Genomic DNA, 18,004 nt, shown 5'->3' with positions numbered 1-18,004 from the left:
TGAAGAACGGGAGGAACTCGGGATGGATGGTTCCGGGCCCGGTTGCCCCGGTGAGCTGGATTTCCATGTGGCCACTTGATCGGCTCTCAGCATCTGAACTTGAATCAGAGTCAGCGCGTGAGCTGGATGCCAATGATTCCCAGCCCAGGACGCTTACGGCTGGAATACGCCACCAAAACATGCCTGAAGGGCTCCTCCACCTCGGACCGAGACTTTTTCAGCCTTCGCGAAGAGAAAATGAAACACACACGTGTTGCAGGCGCTCGCCTTTCATTGTTTTTGCTACGGCTACATTCTTTACATTCCAGCGTGGGGGGGGGGGGGGGGGGGCAGGAGGTTATGCTGAGGTGTCTGAATCCGACCCAACTGTAACAAAATAGCCTCATTCGGCTACATTTGGGGATTAGCTGGAACCACGGCTTCATTATTTGATGGGGGGGGGGGGGGGGGTTGGGCTCATTTGATCCCAGTGACTCACGTGAAGTCCGTCAGGGTCTCCTCGGGTCTCTGGACATTCCCTCACTAGTGTATTAACTGTCCGGCGTACGTTGAGCAGATGGAGTCGGAAGTTTGCTTTTATCCCCAACAACCGTGAACAACCCCGACAGGAAGCCTGTTTACATTCGAAGCTGAAGCAGGAAGATGAAGCCGAGCAGTCCGAAGCGAAGCAACGCAGCATCGCCGGCGTTCCACAAGGTGGGAACGTCAGGCGGAGGACGCGGAAGGACCCAGAAGCCACGGAGATGGAGCTGGACAGCGGCTCCAGGCCACAGAGCTACCGTGGTGAACACGACGTACTTCCCTCCAAAAGCATCGTGCACGGCCCGAGACGCTGATGAGCAGCGACAGCGCGGCCGCGCACGCCGTTACTGAGGAAGCTGCTCGCTGAGGAGAAGACAGCGTCCCGATTCCAAACATTTAGAAACGTCCAAACGCTTCAGCTCTCAGGCCGTCGCCGCTGGGCCGACCAGGGCGGGCAGGTGGAGTCTGAACCAGTCAGGAACACCCGGGAACGAAGACCAGGGAAGGCTAAAAATGGACCCCTGGATCGGATACAGCAGACTTATTCCGAGTGTTTACGTGTCTGAAAGTGACACGGGTTCATTAATGGAGCAGGTTGGCCGGCTCACGGCCGCGGAGGACCTGGAACGGCATCAAAGATCTGCGCTCCAACGCCGCTGCCAAGAGGAGCGGCCAGTTGTTGAAGGGTAAAATGATGCCAGGCCTCAGGAAGTCACCTGCTGTCCCGGCGTTCCTCATCCCAGTCCCAGGAAACATGGATCTGAGTATTCTGGAGCTAGCGAGACCCTCCCCTACCAGCCAGGATGTTCAGAAGCCCACAGAAGTGAAACAAAAGTAAAAGGCTTTGCTCTTATTGGGCTAAAGCGACTCTTCGGGGTGGTAAAGCTCCGGCTGGCACCGCCGACCCACCCGGGACCGACCCGCTGCCAGGGCCCATCCTGCAGCGCCGAGCCGGAGACGCCGAACAACAGGACGCGCCGCCTCTCGGCAGGAGGTCCGGGCGTGGCGCGGGCCGGATGGCGACACCCGCGAGGCACGCTGGCACAGGAAGATAGACGGGGGCGCGAGAGAGGGCGGGAGAGACAAAGAGGACGAAGGAGGGAAAAATGGAGTGGGTGATTATGCAGCCCTCATTTGGGCCCAATCAGAATAACAATGGCCGCTTTCAAACTGGAAGAATAGCGAGCCATCCGTCATCGTAATGACTGGGAGCTACGCCTGGACGGGGGGGGGGGGGGGGGGACTGTAGTCAGAAGAATGAGCTTAATAAAGGTGTTGGAGGGAAACGGTCAGTTTAATCAGCTCAGAAGCCTTTAATTCACCACAGCGGAGCGATTCCACTCCGGAGCAACAAACCACGCGTGGAGGCGCCAACACAATTAAAAGTGACGGACGGCGCGCTGTTAAACGCCTCATCAGTCAGCGCCGACCACGGCGAAGGGTTCCCCGACATCCGGACGGCACAGGCGGAGAGCGACTGGAGGGCCAGGCATGGTCGGAGGAGGTGGGGCTACGCGTGCCACGGCCTCATGCTAATTACCGCACACCTGGTGGCGAGCGACAGCAGCTCCGCGGCGGCGGGAACCTTTTTGTGGGTCCCTGCGGTGCAGCTCTGCTACCCAGAGGCTCGCGGCGGAGCAGCGTCCTACATTCTCCGCACCGGCCAAACTTCCTTTTGCTTTCTGCTTCAAACATCTTGTTTTTTTTGGCGAGCGAAGAGCTCCGAAAGCGTAAAATCGATGCGCAGAACAGCAGCGCGGCGGAGGGAAACAGCCGCTAGAACCAGAACGTGGCGGCTGAAAACCCTCCTCCTGGTTTTAAAGATCCTTTTTAAACGCGGTAAAAACTGACCACGGCGATCAAAGCCTGCCCTGACGTGCCCCGGCTGACGGCCCGGGGGATAACGGGGGACGCGGCGATGCTACGGCGGTCGTTTACAGCCAGACGAGCTGGGGGCCGTCCACACATAATCGCCGCCGCCGGGTTAAGAGCCGGTAAATAATGTCTGCAGGCGCAGCGACGGAGGGCCTCTTTATATGGAGGCGTGATGAAGGAGGCGCGGGAGAGACGGAGGCACGGGAGGATCCAGCAGGGAGGAGATGCGGCATTCTTCACACAGGCCTCGGCGCCGTGCGTCGGATCCCTGCGTCTGGTGGTAAATCGATGCCACACTTAGTCTTATTGCGGTCAAGTCACCAGGTGTTCGCCGAGTGGCTCCGCGGCTAACGAGAAACGGACACCGTGATGGGTTCAGCCAGAATTTTATGAGCTACATCTGTGAGTTTAAAATCCAGAAATTTCCCTAATGGCAGCTTTAAAAGTCTTGTCTTTGATGACATTACGGGTACCTTTGATGTGGGCTTTGATGTTAACAGCCGAGGATCGGTTGCTACGGCTCGCAGCGTTTAAAGATGCTCGGATCGGAATTCTACCAGCTGTCCAACAACAGGAAGCATTTTTGGAACCGGCGCTAGCACAAACCGTGTTAATGAATCGGCGATCCCTTCACAGCCGGGGCGAAAACGACCGCTGATGAGGAATAAAAGAGGTCTGAAGGAAGTGCCGAGGAGAAGAGGACAAACTCTCAGAGCAGCTTTAATCACTCCGTATTGATCCTTCCGTCCTGGTGACTCAGCAGTGACCGGAGCTGGCTGAGGAATTTGTTTAATATTCTCTCCTCTCCTCATCCTCCCCATCGCCTTCCGTCCAAAATATCCCATTTACTTCCCATTTGCATTCACACCCCTCGCGGGTGGAGAGAATCGGAATATTAACTTGTCCCGACATGAAATATCCAATCTCCCGACGTCTTCTGAGGTGGTGCTGCTGGATTGTGATTCATGGCGGCTTCACAGTGCTGATTGCTTTAGCCTCCTCCTCTGCCTCCGGAGCTGCCGGCATCCCAAACGTTCCTCGTAGCGGCTTTGATCGGTTTTAGATAAAGAAGGTGGAAGCAGGCAGGAAACATGATTGAGCTGGAATAAATAAGATTCCCTGCGAAGACAAATGGAATCATTTCCTGCTACTGAGGCCTGATATGCAGATTAAAGAGGGTCGAGAGAATAAACTCGGTGTTTAGCACATGCGCTTGCTAGCTAAAAAAATAAAAGAACAAAGGAAGTGAGGGTTACAAAGACTTGGATCAAACAGGAAGTAGAAGCATGCCAGACTTCACACGGAATGGTTTGGCACACGGGAACATCCTCAGCTGCTGAACGAACAATTCATTATTGGAAATCAGAACCCATTATTGATTTTATCATTCTGAAATGAAATCAAAGCAATTATTTCCTCTGATGTCTCTTCAAAGGCCGTTCGCTGGAAAACAGCTTTCAAGCAACATCCCGTCAACGTCCACTTGCGTTCGTGCGCTCATGCTAGCGGCGAACCAACCACTTCCTGCTTTATCCACGCTGTTGCACCTGCACACGTGCACCATCGACATGCCAGAACAGATGGCTGACAAGGAAAGAGAAGTGTGTGTGTGTGTGTGTGTGTGTGTGTGTGTGTGAGATTATTGCTTGTCCCCAGAGGTAAACTGCTGTAAAAGAGGCAACAAAAACAACCTCTCCACCAAACCTCTGTCAGGCATGATAGGACTGTCAGTTAAGTAGTGCAAAGGCCTCTGGGGCGGACACACACACACACACACACACACACACACACACACACACACACGCACACACATTCCTTGTTCCACTTCCTGGTGAAGACTTCCAGCAGAGGGCCAGAGTCTGACCGTATCACGACCACACACCCGCGCGTCGCTGTCTGTCTGGATCAGCGCAGCGTCTCGAGGACGGCGGCGTCCGAACGCATCACCGCCAGCATCAGTCATCCCATTAGCCGAGCGCGGATCATTTGCTCCATGATGCCATAACGTACTGGCGTCCACCGAGCGGTGCTGGGAAGCCCCGGTGATGCCATTTAGCAGTTTTAAAGTCAACGTTCTCATGTGTATATCCAGTATTTACATTTCTATAAGATCGGCCAATGTTTTTATGCTAGCAAATTACCTAAAACGTGAAGCGAGTCGCTGAGGTTTTAAGACTCAGACAAGAGGTGGTAATTTGTGGTGCGATTCTGAACAAGCAACACACTCGGCCTACTCTGCTCCACTCCGGAATAAATTTAGCAAGACCGTATTTACGCTATTTACATTCATTAGCCCCCGCGGGGGACCCACTTGGTGCGTCCAAGCACGCTGGTGTCTCTCTGCGTGGAAAAAACCCAAATCAAGAGAGGAAGCGCTGCAAACCTATCAGTGATTTGGACCAGAATAGATGAGCTAAAGCACTAAAGTGCTGCTCAGGCTGCTAACCGATGCTAAGTGGGCACCCAGCGAGCGCAGCGGCAGCCAGCAGCTGACCTGAAAACATCTACTTTTACCTGCTCTCAGTGACACTCCATTAGCGTGTCCGAGCGCAGCTACAGCTGAGCTAGCGGCTGCATTAAACCCCCCCTGGGAGCCGAACTGGGACACTTCAGAGTGAGCGTGGAAGAGAACGGGGCCGCGTGGTCAGAAATGCACCCGAGTCACCGACAGAGGAGGTGTAAATCCACACAGGTGTTTGAAGGTAGCCTGAGCAAGAGTGGAACCAGAACAGGTCTGGACCACCCTTGAACGAGCCCGGTATCCATCCCAACACACCCTGGACAGGTAAGCGTACGCAGTGAGCCACATCGTGCACTCACAGCAGGGGGCAATACAGAGACTCGAATGACGCTAACGTCCTTAGGCTAATTAAGTCATCTCATTCGGTGGCATTAAGAGGGCATAAAACCCTGGGACCCGATAGGGAGTTAAAGATTTAAACCCCATCAGAGCGCCATTGAAGCTAAGCGCTAATCGCTGAGGCATGATTCATGACTGCGAAGGTGCAAATCACTGTCGAACTTCCATAATTACGCAAGAGATCGTAATTGGCGATTCCGGCTAGATAAACGCGCGAGAGAGAGAGCGCCGCCGGCTCCCGGGTGACCATCGGAGAAAATCCCCGGTGAAAGAGAAGTCCATGTTTTATTCAGACAGTCCGCGAAGACGCTCGGGAGAGCAGCCGCGCATGAAACGCAGGCCGTGACCTTGTTGCTAACTGTCACTGATAGTGGGGAACGGTCAGCGCTCAGCTTCCATCTTTAAATGTTTATTTAGTTCACCTTTCTTAATGCCACTTTCCCCAACAAAATAAGCAACTTTAGCGCTAGCTGTACAGCGCTACAGTCCGAGTCCCTCACCACAACGGCGTTTTTGCTGTGTAACCCTGCAAACTCATCATTGCCAGTTTCTTGGCATGTAAATAGAATATTTACTTAAAGATTGACAGCGGGGCCCCCTCGTGGGTGCTAGCTTGCTGCTCCAACATGTTTCTACGGACAAAACTATTTTATTTCTGCACCAATCAGCTGTATTTCAGCCATTTCACATTGTGAGGGTCACATTTAAATTTGATTGCTAATTTCTAGCCTTTTTTTAAAAAAAATTTCTTGGAAAATAAAATATAAAATTAGCTTCCTGAGGTGGTTAACAGCCGTTTAAGTTGTGAAGTTTGTGTTTTCACCTCAAAGTGTCGCCAAATCTCACAAATAAGATAGAGAAATCCTCCAAAAAGGCTTTATTTACAAAAAATGCGTCTTTTAAAACGATTTCTCCCCTGATTCCTTCAATCTCTCGGTTATTTCATTTCTTTAAAGACGTGATAATTAACGTTGACATGAAAAGAGTGGATAAAGTGGAGTGCGAAACACAAGAAGGTGTTTTCACACTGAGCCAAATGGAACACACCCCCTCTATGCTACACATAGCAACAGGAGCCTCCAACACAAGCAAAACACGGCTGCAAACACTGTTTACAACAACAAAAACTGTTTCAAAGTTACGCGGAAAAAGCAGAATTTAAAATAAAAACAAAAAAAACAGGAAGGAAGTTGAACTTAAATGAGAAAGTTCGCCCACAGAAGAGGGGGGAGTCGGTGTGGGGGAGAAAATCTGTCAAAAAACGACTGCGGATCAGAAAATAAGAGCTAAACGCTAACGGAACAAAGGAGAAAAACACGTTTTTAGCGCGTCCTCTCACCTTGTTTGACGCACTTGAGTCGGACGGGGTCTTTGCTGTGTTTGACCACAGCGTGCACGTCCCTGGTGGTCAGTCCGGCCACCGGGGTATCGTTGACCTCCAGCAGGAGTTCATCCGGGCTGAGTTTGCCGCTGTGTCCGGCTGCTCTGGCCGGCAGGAGCGCGCCGATGGTCGGGAACTGTCCGTTCTCCGCGCCGCCCTTCAGCTCCAGCCCCAGCTCCCCCTCCTCATTCCTGCAGAGGACACTCTCGTGGACTTTGTTAGTCCAGTGGTTCTTCCTCTTCCTCAGACTCTTGGACATGGCTCGGAACTCCGGAGAGGAGGGGAAAAGAAAATCACATGAGTGCGGCAGAAGAAGTTGGGTCTGGCCGTCGGGGTCCTCCGTGGTGGCCGCGACGCGCGAATGCGTCCACTTTCAGCGGTGAGCGCCAGATGTGTCCATGTCAGTGCGCGCACACACATCACACGTCCCGCAGCTGGATCATCTGGATCATCTGGATTTGCGTTAACCGAGAACTGCCCAACTAGTGGCGCCTTCAGGGGCTGCCTCGAGAATCGGACTTCGCAACTGCCTCAAACAGCGTCGAAGGAGCAAAGTATTTCTGCTCCCCCCCCCCACCCCCACCCCCGTCAAACCTTTTTTTTTTTTTAAATGACATCTTTTAACTTTGAACTCAATTTGAATATCAACTGATTTAAAACCCCAAACAAGTGATGCAAAATCATTTAAAAACGGTCCGCAGATGACCGTCAAAACTTTCCAAACTCAGTGGTGGACAACTATACAAGGAGCCCCTGAAGGCAACACCGAGCTCCAACCAACTCAACTGACCCGGATGAAGGTTGGAAGAGGAGGAGGAGGGAAGGATGGAGGGAGGGAAATGAGCTTCTTCCCAAATCCAGCTTTCCATGGAAAAAAAAAAGGAAACGAGATGTAGAAGTTCCACTGCCATGGCAACAGAGCAGCAAATATATTTTTTAAACCACAAATATGTCTCTCTTTCATATCAGATCACAGGAACGAGGAAGGATCCACATCTGCAGGATAAAAGCTCGCTAAAAAAAACATTTTAATGTCCTGAGTGGGCTCTAGAAGGTTTTATTCCAGCTGTTTGATGACTCCTGTCCCCACAAAAATGGTAAAATTGCAACCTGCTCTTGGTTGAGTATCAAAAATATTTCTCAAAGACATTTCAGTCCTTTGTTTCAAGGTCTGTGTGTGTGTGTGTGTGTGTGTGTGATGCTTTCAAGGGCAGCCGCGTCCAATCCAAGCGCTCATTAATGATATTCAGATTTCAGGAGAATATTCTGTTGGTGTGCGTTTAGAAACACACCGCCGTCGTTTCTGATGCAAAATAGCGCGATAAAAAGATGGTGCGACAGAAAATTAGCAAAGCGGTGTTATAAAAACACGCTAACTTTCCGCCACACAGCATTTGTGAGGTGTAGACGTTGTTCCCATGATATTATGCTCCAATCAGTGGTATTCACATGTTAATGGGAGCGGGTCCCCCTCCATGAGGCTAGCATCTCGCTGGACCCCTAATACCCCTTTAATCATCACCTCTCCATCATTCGTTCTAGAACCCGGTGGCAATTCCTTCCAATGGCCTTTTTCCCCAACACTGGACCTGTATTCCCAAGCCTGGATGCAGCAGGATTTTGGAAAAACACGCTCCAGAGGTGGGAGTTCTGCACACTCGCAGTGAAAATGAAGAGAGAGGGAGGGAAGCGAAGGAGGGGGAGTACCGGAGTGAGGAAAGGAATTTGGTGTTTGAACAGGGACAGGAATGCCCTGCGCGTGGCGGAATAAGTGCTGGGGAGGAGGACCGAGCATCAGCGGGGAAAAACAGCGTGGGACTGAACTGGCCGAGGTCTGCTGGGTGGGCCGGGGAAGGAGCAAGGCATGATGGGAGCAGAATGTTTGCACTCACAGGAGGAATGTTGTCACCATTCCGGCTCATCCGGAGGAAATCGCTGCTCTCAGTTGCGTGAATCAGATGGGAGTTTGCGGGCTCGGCGAGCGACGCCGTCCCCCCCGGGCGACGCCGCTCGGATACGTGATGTAACGGCTGCGACAGGCTAATTAAAGCTGGTCGGGGATGAGGCCAGATGACGGCCTCCACCCAAGTTTTTATCCTCCTGTCTGAAAGGAGCTCCAGCGGAGCCTTTGTTGTCCAGTTGGGCAACTGGATTTAGGGATAAACAGCTGAACTGGAGCAAAACTTCCATTTAGAACGTTTCTCTGATCGACCTTGGAGACCAGAAAAGCTTCATAGAGTGGCCACAGTAAGATGCTAAGCTAAATATCAGACCTTGAGCTAAATCATCAGCTAGCAGTGACTACTCAAGAGTCACACGTGGAGGTCGGATTATCCTTTAAGATCTTTTTAGCCAATCAGAACGTTGGAAAGGTAAAAACGCTTCTCGTAAAATTTATGAGGCTTATGAGGCCATTTGCTAATGGTATCGCTATCAGTTGAGGAGTGATAGAGGACTGTGCTCAGGCTCAAGTGGTGACATAAATACACAGAAGGCATCGCTGCTATAAGCTAATTGGATGGATTTGAGCCCCTATTGTTACAAAAAAATGAGTTATCTGGCAAAAAAACATTTCTCATATTAGCTAGCATGACAAAGAACATTTTGGCTGGTGATGAAAATGCTGTTTTTGGGTGTTTATATCGAACAAAACAGGCAGCAAAAACATGGGAAAAACATTTCAAGGCTGAGGAACAAATTATTCATTATGCATCATCATCGTAGCGCTAGCTAGAGTTAGCTATTAGGACAATAGCATAAACATACCATGTTGTTGCCCGTGCTTTGTTACTTTTCACTGTAAAGGTGGGCAAGAACGTTGAATAATTATGTACATCCTTTTTTTGTTGTTGCTACGATCAAAAATTCCGAAAAGGCACCAAAGAAACACCCCAATTGTCCCGTTTTTGGTTCCCTTTCATGTTAGCTGCTTCACGTTGGTGTTCTTTGAGTAAACATCCGTCCATTAACACAAATCTTCTCCCCGTGGTTTAATTCATTTCCTCTCCTGGATTTTGAACAATGAAAGCTTCCAGTGCAGCAAAGGAACCGCTTTCATTCTACCATCTGTCGTCTCTCCTCTCCGATCACCTCAGACAGAATAAGGACATTTTTCCGACTCTGAGGGCTTTTAGCCGACGTGAAGAAAGAGCTCCTGTAAAACCAGGCAATTCTTCCACCTCGCAGGAAAAAAGAAATTACGCTCACACCATCAGCCCGTCACCTCGGCTCCATCAGTAGGCTTTTCTGTCATCCATCAGATTAGCGATGGCGTTAGCATGCGCTCGGTGACAGCTAACGGTCGCAGCCCGCCACAAAAGCTATCAGAGAAGATCGACATAAAAGAAGATAAAGCCAAGGTCAAAAGTTCCTGCGATGGGGCAGGTTCCTTTACCTCATCATTAAAAAACACTGAGAGATCAAAGTGACATTCTGAATATTGATAAAGATCAAAGCACGATCCATACGATTGTCAGTAAACAACCGAGTGTTGTCCCCTTGGACAGAATTCTTGGTCGCTTTATGTTCTTCTCTTCCTTATATTTGTCTATAATGCATGAAAACGCTGCAGCTAACATGACTAGCATACACTTGAAGAGGTTACCTCCATCAATTTCCTCTCAGACGTTCAGAATTATTCACTGCGGCGCTGCACCCTTAAAAGATACTTGACCATGACCTGACCCTGTCACGGACCCGCTGCTTGATCCATAATTTTTAACTCGGGCATTGAGGGAGCGTCGGTTAATCCCCCGAGAACGCCGCCGAGCCCCGCGCTTGAGGCCGACGACTACGGAGGCGGGGAGGGCAGCCGGAGTTCGAAAGGTCAGGCGTCGCCCACAGCCGGTGGCGTCACCCAGGACCCGAGGGGTAGGATTACCAGAGCCGGGCCCGTCTCAGGGCGCAGGAAGCCGACTCCTTTCAGGATGCTTCTCATTGATATTCACACGCCGCCGTCTCGCCCTCCTCGCCGTGGGTTTGTGAAAGAGTTTGTGTTTAAAGGCTGATCCCCTCAGCCTGCTGCCGTGGGATTGGCCGACCGCTGCGGCAAGCTTTTCCCAGAGGGCCATTGGTTATTCTGTCCACAACAGCCCGTCCAAAGACCCTCATTGATCAGAGGCTCCTTAAGCTGCTCTTCCTCTTGTTCAGCCAGGATTCACGGCTACATCACAGAAAACGGCTACAGACTTCCTTAAAATCCATATTTTAGACTAAGCTATAGTCAAATGCTTACATTAATATCTCCATTCAGCTCATATTTTAGGTACATCACAATTGTCCTTACACTGCTAAACCCTACAAGTGATTCCTCAGCAGGGAGGATTTATTTTAGCATTAATGAGCTAACGCCCTCCGCATACCAAGCAGTGACTCGGTGGATTTATATGCACCGTTAAATTTGGCCACGGTGACTGGACGACTGTCCTTGCCCTGGGATTCAGGTATGGAAGGGCAGGCATGTGGCCGTACCGGCCTCTGTAGGGGGCGCTACGGCCAGCTCGGACTTCCAAAGACAAAGCTACCCAGTTACCACAGTACAACTTTTGTTGCCATGTCAGCAGAACCGCCGCTAACCCGTCCTTTGATAGTGAGAAGAGAAACACGACACCCGGGCTTTGATCTCTCGGCAAATGGCGCTAGCTAATCAATTTTCCGCGACGCATCATCGGCAACCTGAGGGAAATATTCCCAACCAAAGTTCTAATTTCCAGTAAAGCCCGAACGTTTCCCTCCATCAAACCGGTCTGACCTACAAAACCCATTAAGGGAACGCCTGGTTCTTATCCGGCGCCCTGCTCTTGTTCTCCTTCCAGCCCTTCTGACAAGGTGGCACCTCGCTCGCTGCTCTCCTGCATGTGCACCTCCTGTCATGCAGATGCATCCCGCAACTTAATTATGCATTCCCGATCCGTCCGATAGCAGCGGCGGCGCGCTCCGACGCTCCCTCGCATCCAGCCAATAAATATTCTCTTTGCTAAGATCAGGAGGTTTTGGCTGACCCAGATATTAAAATCCCGTTATTGTTCCAGCTCCGTCATGCTTCAGCTCCTGACAGCGAGGAGGTGGAAGGCGGGTCAACAGTGACCCCTGCTGGAGGGAGACCCTCCCCTCAGGACACCGGACAGGAAGAGAAGCATTTTAGCCTCAAGGATACGAGAAAAGGAAGGAAGTTAGTGAGTAAAGGCGAGTGGAACAGCTCAGTAGATACCTTCCTCCAGAACAGATGAAAGAAGTACACATATTTATCACAATTAGCATCACTGAGGCTGGAAACCCGATAGCAGGCTAACGTGGCAGGCTAACCTGAAAGTAGAGATCCGTATCGGTGTCAGAGGGACTAAAATAGACACCAAAAGACCACATTAAATTGCTTTGATCTCAAGAGAACTTAGTTTTAGGGTTTTATCAAGAGTGGAACTTAAAAGGGGGAAAGGGTTGCTAGCAGGAGACGAGACTGATAAGAGCGGCCATTAGTCTTGGAGCAGACGTCCTCCCCACTCACACCTTTGTCCTCCCCCGTTAGCCGCGGGAGCTCATTGGCAACCATGAGGGGCGTATCGACGGAGGGTCGGCCTCCTCTCCTGTTAGCGCAGGAGAGTCGTCCCACTGAAGGGAGAGGACGCCTGGACAGCCCCGTCCTCGCTTCCCCGCTCCATCGACCACCCTGCCGAGCGCATCGGCCTCAGAGCGCTTCACAACCTTCCACCTGGAGTCACGTGCAAATTTAATGGGTCTTTAATGGATAATCCGACACCTGTCTCACCCCTTTTTTCTGTCTCTCATGTCCTCGTCTTACTCCAGAGGAGCTAGAGGTTGGACCCAGCTTTCGCCCTCTCCTTTGGTGTCAGCTCTACCTCGCTCAAGCACGGGGGAGGATGCAGCGTTCCCAGAATGCCTTAGTGTTGATACTTCCAGGAAATAGTTGATGAAATGTTGGATAAGTTCCTTTGATCCTTTGACACAGTTTAGAGAGCATTTCTAGACCAAAACCAGGACGTTTTTACTTTAGCCGTGTCCAGCTGGAGCTGAGGCAACGATGACCCAAAGGGTAACCTGCCGCCCTCGCAGAGCCATATAGTAGAGGTCAAGGGTCAGGGTCAAGGTTAGTCAGCTGTTTTCTGCTCTTGGTGACTCAAAGCCGCTCTAAAGTTAAGAGGAATGCTAAACCATTAAAGCGTCGTTAGCCGTGGCCAGTTCAGCTGTGGCGAGGAGCCGACCCCTCCGGCGTGGCGTGGACAGCTGCTCCGACCTCTTCCCATCAACCTTGAACCAAGGTCGCACGTGCCGCTCGAATGGTTGAAAAAAAGACAGGATGAGCAGCTTTCAGACTGCATTCCTGAGATTAGCACCACAACGCTAACGCTCATGTCGGTAAACTTTTATTCAAAGTTCGGCGTCTTGTCCTGAGGTAATTTAGTCCAAACGCGATGTTTTCTAATTTAATGAGACGCTGTGAAACCTCGCTCGTACAACAAAAACAGACGTTTGCTCGCTGGACCTCGTTAAATGTTCCCATCGCCATCCAAGAAAGTGAATTATTTATCCGAGTAAATGTTAAATGAGGCAAAGCAAAAAGTATCACGTTAAAGCTGCAGGGTTACGTTAGTGAGTGTGTGTGTGTGTGTGTGTGTGTGAGTGATTTGACTTGTTGTATCCATTTATTTGCGCTTCCTGTCAGCAGGAGCCCCAGGAGATAAAAACATCGTTACTAGTACAGGGAATGATAACTAGCCGTCGGGAAGGTCAAAGGTCATTTTTAGCTGTTGCTTTTGTAACGGATGAAAGAAGACGCGTCACATCGGAACGTCGACGACTGCGAGGGAACAATATTCGCTCAAAGCTCCATTGTGAGGACGCCTCCACCATCAACCTCCTCTTCAGAAAGTCTGAGGGACGTCTGACAGGACACACACAGACTGTACTATCTTTGTGAGGACTCTCGCAGTCATGATACATTACCCAGCTTCAACCTACGTCTTCACCATAAAACGGTCTTTTAAAATTGTGACGACCAGCAAAAATGTCCTCACATTGATAGTAGAATGCAGATTTTGCTACTCAATATGTAGCGAGCACAAGCACACACTCAGTCTTCATAACAGTGAGGACAATCAACAAAGACACTTTCTAAAGACTCTCGGAAACGGGTCCAAACTATCAGCTCACATCGTTCAGATCAAAACCGTCCCAGTAAAGCCAGTAAAAATATGAGCTAAAGTTGGAAAATAAAAGAGTCCACTGACCTTAAACGCAGCATTGAAAAGGTGGGACAGAGTGGACGAACAGACTGGTTAGAGTGGGACAGAGTGGACGAACAGCCTGGTTACAGTGGGACAGAGTGGACGAGCAGACTGGTTAGAGTGGGACAGAGTGGACGAACAGACTGGTTAGAGTGGGACAGAGTGGACGAACAGACTGGTTACAGTGGGACAGAGTGGACGAACAGACTGGTTAGAGTGGGACAGAGTGGACGAGCAGACTGGTTACAGTGGGACAGAGTGGACGAACAGACTGGTTAAAGTGGGACAGAGTGGACGAACAGACTGGTTAGAGTGGGACAGAGTGGACGAACAGCCTGGTTACAGTGGGACAGAGTGGACGAACAGACTGGTTAGAGTGGGACAGAGTGGACGAACAGACTGGTTACAGTGGGACAGAGTGGACGAACAGACTGGTTACAGTGGGACAGAGTGGACGAGCAGACTGGTTACAGTGGGACAGAGTGGACGAACAGCCTGGTTACAGTGGGACAGAGTGGACGAACAGACTGGTTACAGTGGGACAGAGTGGACGAACAGACTGGTTAGAGTGGGACAGAGTGGACGAACAGACTGGTTACAGTGGGACAGAGTGGACGAACAGACTGGTTAGAGTGGGACAGAGTGGACGAACAGCCTGGTTACAGTGGGACAGAGTGGACGAACAGACTGGTTAGAGTGGGACAGAGTGGACGAACAGCCTGGTTACAGTGGGACAGAGTGGACGAACGGACTGGTTACAGTGGGACAGAGTGGACGAGCAGCCTGGTTACAGTGGGACAGAGTGGACGAACGGACTGGTTACAGTGGGACAGAGTGGACGAGCAGACTGGTTACAGTGGGACAGAGTGGACGAGCAGCCTGGTTACAAAGAGAGACAGGACTCCTGTTTGAACTTTCATGTGATGGACAAATTTCCACTGATTGGACGTTTCTAAACTGTCTCCGTCCCCGGTGATGAAGCGAGAGATCAAAGTGTCTCAGAAACGCATCAGGCAGCCGCCGGCGTCCTTCAGCGCAGGTCGGCGGCGCGGCCGTTAGCTGAGCAAACATGCTGAATAATTGAAGCGGGTCTGGACAAACACAGCTCGTGATTAAAGACAGACGGAGACATTTAGATGTCGGTGGACGCTAATCAGCAGAAAACGCAGACACAGACGGGAAGGTGGAGGGCTGACAAGGTCGCCCCTGACGACGACCGGCGACTTGAATGAAATCAACAATTACTGAGGAAGTTCTCGCTAACAGTTAGCAGGTTGTTTAATTTCTTTCAGAACCTGTTGAGCCATCAGACCCGTCCAGGATGGACTCCAACGTTGCCGACCAGCATGCTAATCAAGTCTGGGAAAAATGTGAGCAAAACAACAACGGGCTCTTTCCCGTTCCACCAAGACTGCAGGTTAGAAGTGAATTAACGTCTCTAAAACCAGCTAGCTCATTACCATTCAGGAATCCATTCCTCAAAGCTGAAAAGCTCCGCCCTCTCAATGCCCGATGACACTGTGAATCTAAAGAGACACTAATGAGCATTAGCTTGTCGGCGCTAACATGCCCTGAGGTGGATGGACAGCTGAGGTGGACGAGCGGCTGACTCACTTCGCCTGTTAGCGGCGTGGCTCAGTCCAACCCACTTGGGTTTGTGGCTCACGGCGCTCTGGGTGGGTGTGAAAAGACGGAGCGCCACAGAAACGGCTCTCCTTTATCAAAGACGTGCAGATGAAAGCTCCTCAGCTCGTCTGCTTTGTTCTGCACTCTTGTCTCGCTCGATCCTGTTGATCCTTTTATGTTCGCAGCTACGGGATCAATGGAGATTAAAGGCCAGTCAGCAGGGGGGTTGCTTCGCCACCAACCTGGCGTTAGCGCCTCATAACACGATTCCTAGCATCCTAGCACACCTGCGCAGCTGTACGTGCTAATTATACTGACTGGTGGGCTACGTTCCACGAACACAATGGAATATAAAAGTCAATCTTTTTTACTTTAATGGGAAAAGGAAAATTAATTGAGCCAGTTTCCATCAAATGTTTAGAGCAAATTAGCGGCGCTTGAATTTCTTGTCACTATGCAGATGAAACTTGTGAAAACGTGTTTGAAACGAGAACAATTTAACAACTCATTTTCCCCCAGAAACAATTTAATCAACATTCATTTAGTTTAAATAAAAAGCGTAATTTGGACATCAAAACAGGAAGTCACAGCTAAGCTAAATGTAGCAGCGTGTTTCTGGGTATTTTCATGTAGCAAGGGGGCTTTTTTTTCTCTTTTCAATCAGAAGTTGCAATTAAGACCAAAGCAAAATGGATAATAGGAAATATGTAGAGATCAAAGCCCTTGACTAGGAGGATCATGAGAAACGTGCCGGCGTCTCAGACTGCTCCTACATTTTAATTAGCGTGGCTAAAGCGACTGGTGGCTCTGGAGTGCCGAGTGAAACCGTTTTGTGATGTGAGCAGTTCCAGAGGGACGCCTGCTTGGCTGAAGTTTGGGGGGGGGGGGGTCACAAGTTAGAGAAACTTGAGAGGAACTGGTGGATTTGTGCCTGATTCAGGCCTGATTTTAGTCAGACTGTTGACTCTAAAGTGAACTTTTATTGAACTGTTATTAGATTAATGATTCAACAGTCAGACACCAGACTGGGATTCAGAAACCAGTCAAATCTGGGCAGAATCTGGGTTAAATACTTGTTTTCAGATCATAAAAGCTATTTTTTGTAATGAATTTTACATGTTTTCAGAGAGTAGGAAGATATAGAGACATTACTCACGTAGTTTCAGCCAAGAAGTTCAGTTAAATGAAGCCAAACTGGGGGGGGAAACCAGGTGAAGCAGCCAAGCAATCACACACATACACACGTGATGTTAGTAAGCAGAGTGGCGCAGCGGAAGCGTGCTGGGCCCATAACCCAGAGGTCGATGGATCGAAACCATCCTCTGCTAGCATTTTCAGACAGGGACAGGAAGAGGGTGGACAGACTGGTGAGGAGGGCCAGCTCTGTCCTGGGATGTCCCCTGGACTCGGTGGAGGTGGTGGGAAACGGGAGGATGATGGCTAAGCTGTCATCCATGTTGAATGACACGTCCCCCCCCCCTACAGGACACCCTGACAGCCTCTTTGTATATTCCAAATCCTGTTCTATTTGATTTTATCTTATTTTTCTCTGAGTGCTCTTACTGTTGTTGCACTGTAAATTTCCCCGTGTGGGACAATAAAGGACCTGAATCTGAATCTGAAATGTTAATGAGGGCGGGGTCAATCAGGGGTGGGCGGGGCCAATCGCGGGCAGGCGGGCCCAATCGCGGGTGGGTGGGGCCAATCGCGGGTGGGCGGGGTCAATCATGGACAGGCGGGCCAATCACGGGTGGGCGGGGTAAACGAGGAAGATTCAGCTTTTTGTGATTTACAACTTCCTGGATCCTTTTAGTGACCCTGAAACCATTTTTTAAAAACCTCACCCTCATCAGGAGACACATGTAAAAACAGCAAACACCAATACACAGTAAAATCCAGCTGTTTCCAGGAAAAGGACACCCTGGTGCGCCCTGACGCGCCGCCTGTGCCTCCAGATGTTCTGTGAACCAGTGCAGACGCTCTCCCACGATGAAGAGAATGAAGCTGAACATTTCATTCCATGGCCTTCATCAGGCACCACCATCTGACCGGTTGGGCTCTCAATAAAGTTGATTATTGGATGGTTTTGCAGGCAAAAGTAAGGAAAAGCTGTGCGTAGGGTTGCGTCTGCTGCCCCCTGCTGGTGAAGCCACAGACTGACCCACAATCCAAAATACCTCTGCTTTTCTAATTACTGGAATCCAATTTTTGCTCCTGACTCACCGACAGGCCTGAAATAACTGTGATCTTGATCTTGATAACTTGATCACACACGCACACACACACACACACACACACACACACACGCACACACACACACACGCACACACACACACTTAGCTGAACTCAGTGGGCCGGGGCGCCGGGGGGCAAAACAGGAAGCGAAAGGTAGAACATCAGAACAATGTTATCAATTGCGATGCGCTGTTTCCAAGGCAACAGTCTCTGTCGCCATCGCTGGCCCCGCCCCCTTGGAGTTTTATAAATATCTCCGCGTAA

The 18,004-nt window shown here is 50.3% G+C and overlaps 1 protein-coding gene and 1 long non-coding RNA gene across 9 annotated transcripts in view; both read right to left on the bottom strand.

The window, feature by feature from the left end:
* The window catches only part of magi2a (membrane associated guanylate kinase, WW and PDZ domain containing 2a), an 85,956-nt gene extending 78,789 nt beyond the window's left edge, over positions 1-7,167 (bottom strand). For 4 of the 8 annotated variants that reach the window (XM_029825304.1, XM_029825305.1, XM_029825306.1 and 1 more), the window contains exon 1: positions 6,597-7,164. In XM_029825304.1, coding sequence (XP_029681164.1) covers positions 6,597-6,897 — 301 coding nt within the window. In that variant the 5' untranslated portion in view covers positions 6,898-7,164. Of the gene's footprint in view, positions 1-6,596 lie in introns of all 8 variants that reach the window. The other 4 variants (XM_029825309.1, XM_029825311.1, XM_029825312.1 and 1 more) reach the window with 3 other exon arrangements.
* Positions 7,168-15,147: 7,980 nt separating this feature from the next.
* LOC115246651 (uncharacterized) lies at positions 15,148-15,789 on the bottom strand. The gene is made up of 3 exons (XR_003885752.1): positions 15,494-15,789; positions 15,340-15,405; positions 15,148-15,238 (listed from the first exon to the last, which is right to left on the bottom strand). It is a non-coding gene; the product is annotated as an uncharacterized lncRNA (long non-coding RNA).
* Between the last annotated feature and the right edge of the window lie 2,215 nt (positions 15,790-18,004).

The sequence above is a fragment of the Takifugu rubripes genome, chromosome 18 (assembly GCF_901000725.2).
Source record: "Takifugu rubripes chromosome 18, fTakRub1.2, whole genome shotgun sequence".
In the NCBI taxonomy this organism is placed as follows: Eukaryota; Metazoa; Chordata; class Actinopteri; order Tetraodontiformes; family Tetraodontidae; genus Takifugu; species Takifugu rubripes.
Note: the sequence above shows the minus strand (reverse complement) of the source record. Positions and strands in the feature narration are given on the sequence as shown.